The sequence below is a fragment of the Glossina fuscipes genome, unplaced genomic scaffold, assembly GCF_014805625.2.
Source record: "Glossina fuscipes isolate IAEA_lab_2018 unplaced genomic scaffold, Yale_Gfus_2 59, whole genome shotgun sequence".
NCBI lineage: Eukaryota > Metazoa > Arthropoda > Insecta > Diptera > Glossinidae > Glossina > Glossina fuscipes.
In genome coordinates this window covers 1,586,802-1,600,262 of record NW_023998431.1, presented here as the reverse complement: position 1 = coordinate 1,600,262, position 13,461 = coordinate 1,586,802, and the positions used below count along the sequence as shown (strand labels likewise).

Below are 13,461 nucleotides of genomic sequence, written 5' to 3'. Positions count from 1 at the left end.
TTTTATTTTTATTTTTTTATTTTTTTTAAGATGACTAATCAATCACTCAGCTGAGCCCATGTGAATTCGTGTGATGCGGTGATGGTTACAAAGAAGTGAGGAAAGAAGAAGAGATAGGGAGAGGGTCGCTACAGTCTAACGGCTGTGTGCCCCAAGAGTTATGAATTTACTGACTAAGCACTCCCTACAGCTACGGCCAAAGTAAGCTTTGCCATACTTGGAATTTGAGCTCGCGAACACTGACGATTCTTATCAATTCGACTACCTTTTCACTATACGCGTATAATTATTTGCTAAAGGTCGCAAAGAAATGTGAAGAAAGCGATATGGCTAGGTGACTATAGCGCGGGAAATGTTATGCATTTATCGGGCGAACATTCACTATAACTCGGTTCCATGGCACTCGTAATTAAATTATAGTTTGTCGCATTGAGAATTGAACCCGAGTATGCCGGAGGGATAATTGTGCTTCTTATCGTGTAGGCTGCGCGCTACCCATATGTTTTGAGAAAAAAAAAAGAAAAGGAAACAAACGATAGCTCGAGGCAAACTTGCAAAAGGCTACGAACGTTTTGTTTTGGAAGATAAACAATTATATACTCATGCATTTTGTTGGTCGATTCTAATAACGAGTCTAAGTTTTAAGCATCATTCAAGAAGGAGGGCGAAGTTTCATAATTGCGAGCTACTATTGTTTCGCTTTAAACGTTGTTAATGTCAATGTTAAGTAATGCAGTCGATAATTTTATGCTTTGCTGCTTTCAACATCAAGAATTTTCTTGAAAATAAGTTCAGATTTTTATTTCGAAAATTTTCGTAGAAAATTTTTAAACATTTGATGAATAGAAAGTGTGCAAAGATAGTTATGGTGGCTAAGCCAATGCTAGCATTTTCTAAACCATTAGTTAAAGCATATCTATACAGCTCTAGAGCAAAAGCTTATTATTCTTGGCAATGTAAAATATTGTGGCTTACGTATTGACCGCGAACTAATATGTAAAAATCATAAAAAGGCTAAACTTGAGGAATTTGGGTTTCAAACCCGAGAACTTTTTATGGCTTTTTATGGTCCAGGCTCTCAACTTTATCTAAGCAATAAGTACATTTTATAGTAGATTAGTTTCCAACCTATTTGGACTTATTACATAGAACTGCGGGGAATAGCCAGTAGTTCTAATTTTGAAATATTCTAATAATATTAACTTAAGACTCTTCTCCTTATCACTAATGTCTCGCGCTTCGTTGGCAACAAAACTATTCATGCTCGCGTAGATTTTCCAATTATTGAAAATACAATTCATTGGCTTTCTTTAAAATACTGAGTATAGTACTGAGTAATCGTGTAAATATCTCTTCTAAATTGATTCAATGAAATAAGGAGCTTGATGAGACATCATACACATGAGTCTTCCATTTAGAAATCCATGTACTTTTGTTCTTTAAATTATTTTACAGAGAATTTTCTAAGAGTAGGTAAAGGATATCCACTAACACTTCAATGGTTGTCGTGGATTCAAATCTCACATGCGATAGAATTTTCAATAAAGCCGATAGATAGTCTTAGGTGCTAGAGCTTTAAGCCTTTATTCTTATCTTGTATCTATTTCTCTGACTAAATTAATTTTTTATTATTAATTTCACCAGAGAAATAAATTCTAAGACAAAACTCTTAAGGCACTAGCATCTAAGGGTATCGGCTTTTATTGAATACTCTACCGCACTTGAGATTCGAACCCACGACCGTTGAGTTGCTGGTCGAGATTTCTCGCCTTCAGCCACTCAGGCGGATATAATAACATTTAAACATCATGTCTTGCGATAATATTTACTTATAATCTTCTTAAATAGATTGTAACTTAAATGTGTAATAAAAATAAAAAAGAAATATGTAATTATAAGAGAAGGTTGCTATCTGAAAGAAAATTTCTGAAAAATGTCCGCTGAAGAGAAGTGTTTTTAAAATTGCTTGACAATAAAAAAAAAAAAATAAAAATAAAAAGAAAATGATAGCTTATTTGTAGAAACAAATTTTTAATCCAGCCGGAGGAAAGTAAAAAAAAGCAAAGATATGTTCGACGTTTTTTTCAATCGACAAATTTCGGACTACGTTAAAAAGTTAAAAACTAAAGGTCAACAAAAAGTTAAAAAGGTGCCGCAAAAGGTCGATACACAAACAAACTGTATCAATAAAGCAGTCTGAAGAGTAAAATCTATTGAAGTTAAGAAGTATTGATTTAAGGAAATTCTTAAGTTCTTCTTCTAAGAATAAAATTTAAAATTATCTAAAGATTTTCATAAAATTAAGATTGAGAAACACAGAGCCCTCTCCTTTTCCGCACTTATTTTGAGAAAATGAAAAGATTCATTGATATGCGGCTTAAGAGTTATCTAAAGAATTCTTTCTCGAAGTTTTCAAAATAGAAATGAAGGCGTAACAAGCAGCTCTCGGAAAACAATGCTTTTCCCCTTTGACATGATTCGCCATATAGCTGCAGATCGGCAAATTTTCTTCCAAACAACTTAATAAAAACAAAGACCGCTATACTCTGAAATCATCAAAATAAGATTTTTCGGAAATTATTATTAGATTTTTAATAAGCGGTCATTGAAATATTGCTTAAAAAACTATCGTGACCGTTCTTTCTGTTTCAGAATAAATCGCTCAAAAATTGATTACAAAAGTTGAAAAATTCCTTGTTTTGTTGGTCGAATTTTAGTATAATGATGGGTCAATTGAAGGGCGCCGGGTACACGGTAAGCTCGTAAAACTTGGTAAACTCTAAGTAAACGCGTTTAAAATGTCAGTTTTAAAGAAAAATATTCTTCTTTACACCTATAACTGGCGATGCCATCCTATTGCGATGCAGCATACAATTGCTTTCACGTCTTGGAATCGGTATTTCTACGGCCATGGAAAACTTTGGAAAAAACTTTAATTTGCTTCTCCCTTCTAATCATCCGTTTGTATATTCCTTTAAAGATAGAATGGAAGAAGTTGGAACTTGCAGCGAGGAATCTTAGACGAAGTTAATAAGAGCTTAGGACATATTGCCCAGCAAAGGAAATGACTGCGGATATGCGGAAAGAGTCTTTGCCAGCTTCAAAGCTGGAATTAGTGTACAGCTTGACATTTGGAAGAAATGGTGACATGTTGGTTGTTCTAAGCTTTTGCATACCTACCGAGTCTGTGGCCCAAAGTGAGTTGACATTTTAAAATTCTTAATTATAAATAAGCGAAATAGCAAGCATCTCAACGAAAATAAGATGAGCCTTCGGAAACTAAGGATGTTATAAAATATTAAAGAAAAACTGTATTTGATAAGTGAAAATGTCAATTTATTTTGGAAGCTCTAAAGGGAACAGACAAATTATGATGTGGTTAGAGAGCAAGCCCTTCTTTTTTTTTGCTCTTGGGTTGCCAGCTCTCTAAGGGATATCTGTCTCACATTTATCTCAGTGGTTAATAATTACAATTCTTTACTTTTATCGAAAAAAAAAAAATTTATTTTATTTTGTTTTTATCTATTCAAAAGGATTTGCCAATAGGAGGCCTTTGAGTTTCGTAGATGGACGGAAGTAAAAGGAGAGCTGAGTCAGGCTACTAGAGAGGTTAAATTCAATTTCTACAGAGAAAATCTCAAAGTATTAAAGCACTAGGAGAACACGCATTGTCTTGATGGGTTGTCTGGCCGTAATTCTGACGAATAGGTTCGCGCAAGTGACATATAAGACATAAAAAATATTTGCTCTTAACAGTTTAGGCCGCCGGAACGAATTTATGCTGCATCATAGTTAGTTAGCCAAGTCTTACCATTCTTTGATTACAATAACCTATGCTTCTTAACCGTATTTAATTTTTATTTCATTTTCAATTGTTTACCACTAAACGAAAATGTTTAGTTATTCTTAACTTCTTCTTAATCTTCGTACTTAAATTAGTTCAAAAAAGTAACAGAATAGTTAACAAATGACAGGATTGCATATATCTGATATGCTTTTGCTGCTTACGAAATAAGCTCTGGGTAAACATTTAGCAAAAGTTAAAATTTGAAAATTGCCTCGATCATGACGAGTTTACTAAACAACACAGGGAGAACTTATCTTAGGTTTAAATAGATTTTTTTTTTATTAATTATTGTAATAAACTATTTGTGCATATAGTAAGTTCTGTATATATTATTTGATTAATACTTGGAATAAAGCTAAATGAGTTCAAATAATATTTGAAATCATTTGATAGTTTACTGCGTCAAATTGATCTCATTGATATAAATTTGGTAATTACGAGATTTTGAGATATTAATTATGATTTTAATGAGTTTTTTTATACATATCCTATATTCATTTGGATTAAGAATATATGAATGAATGAATTAATGTACGAATGAATATTTTATAGAATCATAAACTTTTACTTGATCTAATACAGTCCTCATTATGCTTATACGAAGACTGAACAAGTGCATCCCCAAATTTGGATCCTTACACTAGAAAGAAAAGTAACTTTTCACACAGTATGAGTAAGTGTAAAAAGCGTGGAATGTTGAATGAAATGAAGAAGGCACATTTTCAAAAAAAAAAAAAAAAAAAACCGTAATTTACGATATTCAAGACTATTTGTAAAATATTCTCAAATATCAATAGCGTAAGCGACTCATAATAATAATTATTTTTTATGCAATAGAATAAAAATGAAAAATATTTGATTTAAAATCGATGTGAAAATCGTGCATTTCCAAAAAGAAGTACATCACGATACTTCATAACGATAACTCACTCTTCTTAGGTAATGAATACTAAATAAAAATCCAAAGAAAGCACTTACTGCGTTATACAAAATGTGTACTCATACTAACAGGTCTGACGCACTAGACAAACTTGACTTCTAAGGCATAGGGACATGCATCGGAACAGCGTGTTAAGCGAAATTCATTTAAATAAATCGTGTTTATTCTTCCGTCTTTCCTGCCAGAAAATTACAATCAGAAAACTTAATTTAGCAAAAATTTTGAATGAATTTCAAGTTTTTTTCCAAAATTTTCTTTAGGAAAAAAACACAAGTGAAAAATTATTATTCTCGAGGAATAAATGAATATTTCAAATATTTTCTGAGAATATCTCAGCGTCTTGTTGAGACAGGCACCAAGTAAACTGGAATCGTTTACAACTAAATCTCATCTAGAGCCGATGAAATATCCAACCATCGATACATCAAGAGAATTGATTTTAAATCTATTTTCCTAAAGGTTCGTATGAATAACATAAGGGAGTCTTGTGTAATAACTATATAAAAATTGATCCTTATTTAAAACAGAAATAACTTGTTTTCGGTCGCGTGTCGTCTATTTTGTAGAGAGAAATTTCTAAGCGAAACATGAGAAGTGATTGTAAGTGATTGACGTTTTTAATGTGCATGAACTGAATCGAACCAATCGAGTTAGCTGATTCTTAAATGTATTCTTGCAAGGATGCAAAAAAAAAAAAAAAAAAATTGAAACCAAATCCATTCTGGCAGATGTGTTATACAATTTATATGTGGAATTTTTAAAGCGTCAAATACATCCACCACTGCGGATTACTAACGATTGGTGTAAAGAAGATAAGATTAATTTTAGAATGATTTCGATAAACCGATTATAAATATAATCGTGTTAACAAGAAAATTTCCTCATTAAATAACTAAATAATATATTTGTACATTTAACTATTTTTTACAAGTCAAGACTTACCTCTTCCTTCCTCAATCGAGTATCTAATGAATCAATCTGCTCGAAAAATTTCCAACTTAAGTTATCAGCGCTAACGGACAACAAATCACATTTCTTTTTATTTAAAGTCTCATTAGTGGCAACTAACAAATCCAATTGTTTAGTTGTATTGACCGCATTAATCGCATTCGGAGTGTTTAAAGAATTTGAAAGTGATCGAAAATTTTGATTTGATGAAGAAAATTGAAAATTGAAACAATTATTTGAAGATGATGTGTTGTCGGTGTTCTCATTAACCATGTCACACACACTTTATATATTTATTGTTGTAATTAATTAGACAAGGCCTTCGTCATACTCCTTCACAGTTTTCAGAGTCTAATTAAACCGAACGAAATGCCCTTTCACATACACATATTCGTGCAATGCGAAATGAAATGATTTTCCAATCAATTCATTTTACGGGGTTATGATCAATGGGAAATTAGTTAATATAAATACGCGTAATGCGCATATGTCTACATTTACGTGATATAATTGCTGGGCTGAGAGTAACAATACGAATTTTGGCGCAGTTTAAACGTTGCATGCTATATGAATCGTTTAAGTAAGTAAGATAACTCCAAAAAAAAAAAAAAAAAAAATTATTATTAAAATATAAAAATATAAAAAATACGATAAGAGTATTAATAGATTTGTAATAAAACTAAATATAACAGCAAATATTTTTATGAATTTGTTGCCGTTTTTAACAAAATGCTAAACACATTCGTACCGATCGTCATATAGTTTCAACATATTATATTTTCCATAAATAAATTTTATTAAAATTTTTTTATTTAATTATAAGAAACGAAACGTTCATATTTAGTTTTTTTCTTTCCTTTCTTTTTCATTTGTTTTCTGCTTTTTGTGTTTTTTTTTTGTGTTTTTTTTTTATTTTTCTTTGTTTTTTTTTGTTTTGTTATTAAGAAGCCCACTCAACGATTTCAATTGATGTCCAACATCATCAATTCATTTATCACGTGTAACAACTGCCGGACTGAGCACAACAACCGTATACGTACACGTTTTGTCAAATACTAAAGTTCAAATTATATTTGCCAAATATTCATCAGTTTTTCCAAATTTACCACAAATACGATTTACTAACCGAGTCTACAGAAATTTGTGCCGGAATGTGAATGTATGTACGATTCGATGAAATATTTCGCACAGTATTTGCAGACGTTGCAGCCGGAGAATGCGAAAGCTTTTTTCCCTAACTCTCAAAGTCCAGTTTGCTCTCCATATAAGCACATTGAGTTATTTATTCTCTTCGAATTCTATGCATACGTAGTCTTTTAGTTTTGCCTTTTTTTTTTGCTTGGTTTTCCTTTTCTTTTCCATTTTTTTGTTTTGTTTTTTTTTTTTGTTCTTTTCGTGTTTTTTTGCTTTTTGTAAATAGTTAAGCACGTGGCTTCTCTGTGGTATAAGCAACAGTTTGTTTACAAATTATCATCAAGCAAGCTTACCATAGTGGAGCAAAACGTGTGGTGTGGTTTTCTGCATCTCAATGTTCGTACGTATGTACGAAGCGCAGAATTTTTTCAAATTAAAAGAGTGATTATACGTTTAACTTCTTATTTCCGTACTAAAGGTTTTTCCGAAATTTATGAATTTTTATATCCACTACCGAAGGATGACACCCAGGAGGAAGCATCAGAGATCCCACAAAGTATATATATATATATATAAATATATATATATATAAATATATATATATCTATATATATATATTAGCAGCATCACATAGGCATCTCCGTATGTCCCTCTATGTAATGGGTGTTGTAAATAGTCTCTTGCCGCAAACTAGAAGCTATCGCTTTCGACTTTGGCAGAATCATTGGGAGTTCTTGTACGTAGGTTGAAGTACACGCCCACAACAGCACATAAATTGAGAACGCCTCTGTTCTTTAAAAGGAATCCAAAATTTGTTCTTTACTCATTACTCACAACCTATAACAAATATATGTACAAATATTTGAAAGCATTTTCTACAAGAAACAAGCTTTAAGCGCAGAAAGTCCTGAAGCCCACAATTATTTTAAGTCTATATGTGCTAAATTGCATTTTATGGAAATGCAGATATAAGCATTAATTCTACGTAAAGGCACGCTGGACATCCAACCATTTCACGCATGAATCAGGTTGCAATCTTCACTGATCTCTATTAGCTATATAATCTTTATGCTCCTAACAAATGGAATTGCAACTGTAAATCGATTAAGTGGCAACTCTGATATCTGGAAAACATTTCGGCGTGACTTTAATTGCTCGCTCTTATTTGAGTTAATGGAACTAGGATTTTGTATTCATACACTCAAAGCTCAAAGCCATCCATCCTTCTTAGCTTAGCAACAAAAACAAGAAAGAATCTTTTACGCCTACCTTTACCATCGAAACTGGTAATCATGTCTGCATTTGATTTTTAAGTTTTGACGGTACTCGATGATACTGTTACTTTCAATTTCTACGATTATCATTATTGTTAAATTCAGCTAAGAAGTAAGTAATTGTTACGTGATGGTCCAAACATCAGGCTTCATCACTTAATTTTTCATTTGAATTTATCGACCTTACTTTTAAGTTTTAAGTAAATTACATCTGTACTCTATTATTGGCTTAGCCAGATAGCTACCTCGTTTTTTTCGGTCAAATTGAGAGACGATTTTCTTATAACTGATAAATGTATTATTATGACCGGTCGAATTCGATAAATGTAAGCAATATCTTAGCGAGCTTGCGAACTATTATTCATCGGCTTGCATTAATTTATCCCTTAATTCTGTTTTCATATTTTCGAAAACCAGTTTTGGAATTGATCATCTGCCGGTACATGTTTTTCACACACATTCAATAATCTTTTTCTCGCTTGAATACCATTTTTACTTTACCGATAGTAAAAAAAAAAAACTGAAAAATTGCCGAATTTTAATACCTTCGACCTTCTATAGCGGATGAGGCAGCAATAAAAGCACATTTTTCAAAAACAAGCGTTACTATATTAGCTGTCAACATGCGCAATGAGAGTGCGGCTCAAGTGTCAATCTAGCTGCGAAAAATGCAGTTCAATTCACTGTTGGGGGAAAACGAAATGACTTTCCGAGCAGTCTAATACATTACGCCCCATCGAGCCGAAGTTTTTAAGAAATCAAAAAGTAAACGAAAACCGCTTACAAACACTCTGGACAATTCCAGAAAATGGCTGAAAATTTGTTAAAGCATAAAGTTTGATTATTTACAATGATATTAAAATACGCGTAAACCACGAGAGAATTTTTTAATGTCTTTCAATAGAAGCGACTAGAGATATTAAGCATGTTGCTTAGGGATTCTGACTCATAATCGTCAAGGGAAAAAGAGAGAGAAAGAAAGAGAGAGACAACTGTATTCATTTGATCAAAACTCTTCTGTATCTTTTATATAGTCAACTTCATCAGGCCGCGTCGCGCGGTTTCTTAGGTTATTAAGCAGACTTAGACTTTTCATGACCTGCCTTGGTGACTTACTGCTGACCGAACCCGTTACCCGCTGCACATTAAAATGCTGTATTGGACTTGAATTTCTATCTGCCACTCTCTAAAAAAGCTATTCTAGATGCGATGGCAAAACTATGTTGGTGGCGGAAAGGTTCATTAACACTATGAAATTTGATTGGCAAAAACAAATTAATTAAAATGCATTGATATCGAAAAGGCTTGATAGGAGGAGGGAAGAATTTTTCATGTGGTTCAAAAAGTGAATAAAAGAATGTATCAAATTATCAACTTACGATAATTCATAGCTTTACAATACAACTAATATATGGGTGTACAAGTACAGCTTTTACAATTCGGTTGTATTCTGTAGTCATTTACGGATTGTGCGCTAATTGAATATTACCTTAAATCTCCTCAACTTAAAGTTTGGTTAGCGTTTTTGGTCGAAAATAGATTTTTTAAGTTGGCCAACTCCGGAGTAGATTCAACTCGCAAGCAATTGGCTTTGAATTCCAACTACGGCCTTATAACAATTGACGAATTTACGCATAATTTTCGAAACATCTTTCGAACGAAAGCGATTTTCTGAATGACATTTCAACATTTTTTCTGGTTTATTTGTTAATATGTTTGTAGAAAATTGCAAATTGCATGGTTACGGCCCCACACATTTAATAGGTAAAGGATTCTATCTCTTGGAATAGTGCGCCGCCATTTTGCTTTGCTTGTGTTAGAAACGACTTGTGGGCTTATAATAATTACGGCTCTCAGGAGTAATAGCTACATTTCCCATATTAATAAGTTATCATTACAGAAGGTTGGCTAAGCTCGCGTGGTATTGGACGATTTAAATTTTATCGTCAGTCGATCTTCACTGATCAGCCGTTCACATATTTCGGTACAAACTGATTTGAAGACAAACATAAGTGATGGCAAAGATGATAATGAAAAGACTGAAAATGTGGTGAAATGATAAAATGCTTCACTATTCAATGTTTTTTAACACATCACACATGAATATGTGCAATAAGAAATATTTCACATTATGTTTTTTTTTCGTAAGTCGGCCATAAGATCAGAAAAAACGAATAACGAATTGGAATTAAAAGTTTTTCCCATTCTCCTGCCAATTTGACAATTTATGGACGTCATATGGTAACTTTGGCACTTTTGCCACAACCACCTTCGCACCAAGTAAAGCCTTTCTTAACAAACGCGTCACTCATTGATGCAAACAAGAACTGTTTGGAAGCACTAGACTCTAACACGTAAATTTCAAGGACTTTTCAGTTGCGTGCCCCCAACTTCAAGCGAATAAATTATGCGCATATAAATGGAGGGACGAATGATATGAACAAAAGCCCTTGCTTTGGTTTCTTCAATACTAGCGTTTGGTATTAACCATCGCACGCGACTTTAACAGACGACAGCCTTTTGGTTCCGCCAGTCACAGGGCATTGTCTTCTTGCTCTATTGATTCGGTCTTGCGGCCGATATGGATTGTACGCCTGGATCTGCCCATAAATTTTCTCAAACTAGATCCACTTTTATCCCCTATAATGTTAAAATGCAAAAAAAGTTTTCTTGGGCGAAGAAAAAAACTGCTTTTGGTGAAACCTCTCTCTTTTGGCATAAAACTGGAGACGATCAAAGCTTTTATAAATTAAGCTGCTGTATGTAACCTTTGCTGTTGTAAATTGCAAAAACGTCGTGGGATGTCAACAAGAACATAGTGCCAATGACACAGCGTGAGAGTAACTACGTTGATAGCTACGGCCAATTAAGGAGCAATTCCGATTTCATATTTAGACACTTGGTATAAAGCAGAGTCGGGGAAAAGTCTTGAAGATTGCAACCCGGTCGTAGAAATGGTTGAATATAATCCATTTTCAATAGAGTTTTCCTTGCTAGCCGTTTCCAATGATTATTTCAAATCTAAAATATCATTTATTATTATAGAAGAATACCGACACGTCGATCGTTTGTTGCAACGTCAAAAATCAACCTCAAAAAAATCATATTCAAAATCACATTCAAAAGCAACAACTTTCTATAATTAATATAATATGCGTTACGGATCTATTTACGATGTCATTGTTGTTTCCTCAATCGCAAGTACCTCCAAGTTGCTAAGCACATTTCTTCTGCTTAACTTATGAAAGGCAATACTGAGCCCTAGCAATTAGATCAGATTTACGTTGCATCTAGAGTGCAAGGAAGAATTTGTGTAAAAGTTTCAGGAAAGAGCTCTGTGCACTTGAAAAGAAGACCAAGAACCAACATTACATCTATCATAAAATATCTTGTATAAGAAGCTTAGTCGGCCTCTTCAATAATAATTAAATATTTTCGAGAGATAAGGGCTGTGTCTGCAAACGGGGCCATTTGAGAAGTCAGACGGAGAAATTCTGACACAAACTGCGAATAATAGCAAGGATGCCAAAAAGAAAGTGGAGCAAATTAATATGACCGTAGGATATCTATCCATTTAATTTAATGTTATTCAAATCGTTTACTAAAACCAAAGACGATCGTAACCTGAAGCAACCTGAGATAAACCCTTATCCTTAACTATTGTAATGGAACTATGGTATATGTTAAGTTTAATCAAAAGAAAATTTAAATATTCTCAGTACATTATCACAAATCATTTAACACGAGTAACACTTAATATAAAGTCTTGATAAATTGTACTCTAGTAGAGTCTGTTAACCTAAAAAGAAAAAACACTAAAAACATTTTGTAGGGAGGAGAAGAGTGACATAAAGTTTGAAGTATTTATTAAAATCTGATGAATGCTGTCCTAAATGTTGCTCAACTCAAGCTTCGTTTTTAAGGTTAATAAGAGAAATAATGAATAAAAAATTCACGAAACAGATGAGACCTCAGGTGCTTGGATCAGTGTATGTTTCTGATATTAGTGTAATTACTTAGGTGTAATCGTATACAAAAAACACTCTCACAAATGTGACTCATATACTTAACGTAACTTACAAGAGAAAACGTTAAACGAAATGAAGGGAACAAGTAAAGTGATTATATTCATCTTAGAACGATCTTTAGATACCATACTCACCAGCGAAAGTCAATAAATTTATAAGAATTGCAAAGTTCTTCGTTAAGTGCAAGTTTGTTAGGAGATCGATTACGAACATTTTTGCTTTGATTATTTGGATCGTCGTGATGAATAATTTTTGGCCTTTTTCAGACCATCAATCACTACTGATTCAGCTTTCCATTAGTAATTGTTTCCACCATTTTCACTACAACTTTCATTATTGAAGTTTTTTAGTAATTTCTTAGCATCTGCCTGGATCTTGCAGAAACTTTATTTTCTTTTCAGTTAAGAGTATGTGCTCGTTTTATTTCAACTTTACTGAAATTAGTGATTGCGGATCACGGATGGAGGGATGGTAGGTTTTTTCATAGTCATAAAATATTTTAAAAAAAATTTTCTCGTTATATTTGTCGTAGTCTATATGTAGAAAACAAAAAAATGAATTTTTTTTTTCTTCTTTTACTTTTGTTTTTTCTTCTCTTACTTTACATCTTACTTTACATGGAGATACATTTCAACCAATTCGACCCATTTTAAAAACCAGTCTAGCTGCTTGCTAGCGATGATTGCAATGGTTTTTGAAGCCGCCATTTTGATATATGCGACCGGAAGAATATTTGCCGCAGACGTTCGACAGATGGATAGGCAGGCAGACGGACGGAAGTTTAAAACGATTCAAAATTAAATACCGATCAGGAATATATTTACTAGATAGCGTTTCTCAAACCTTGATTGTCGTCAATGAGAGGGTTTTCCCAAAATGAATATATCTAATGTAAATCTGAAAATGTTACTCGACTTGTACTCCATAACGTGCGAACAGTATCTAGAAGGAACCGCAACATGTTCCATAAAAAATGAAGAACATTTATGGAGAAGCAAAGATTATCGTATCTTACTTTTGACTTTCGTTCGAATTTAAGGCTTCGCTTGCTTTCACAACCATGTTTTTAGTGGAATAAACGTAAAGTGCTTTTCCTTTAATTACTGTCAACTTTGTGCCATGAACGAATAAAATACGGAACAGTCAAAACAATCAAAAACTTTTTCACTGAAACTAAACGATCTTTAATTAGTTGTAAATTTTTACACACGTTGCGCCGCATTGACGGGAAAGCATCCTAACTTTATTCTTTCATTGCTACCACTCAGGTAAATCCATACGAAATTCCCA

General features: G+C 33.0%; 1 protein-coding gene across 2 annotated transcripts in view; it reads right to left on the bottom strand.

Annotated features, from left to right (window-relative positions):
• LOC119637349 overlaps window positions 1-6,573 on the bottom strand; it is a 59,670-nt gene extending 53,097 nt beyond the window's left edge. The window contains exons 1-2 of one of the 2 annotated variants that reach the window (XM_038033321.1): window positions 6,484-6,573; window positions 5,730-6,298 (exon numbers count right to left, since the gene is read on the bottom strand). In XM_038033321.1, the coding sequence (XP_037889249.1) occupies window positions 5,730-6,008 (279 nt within the window). In that variant the 5' untranslated portion in view covers window positions 6,009-6,298; window positions 6,484-6,573. Of the gene's footprint in view, window positions 1-5,729; window positions 6,335-6,483 lie in introns of those variants that run through there. The other variant, XM_038033322.1, reaches the window with a different exon arrangement.
• Window positions 6,574-13,461: the final 6,888 nt, after the last annotated feature.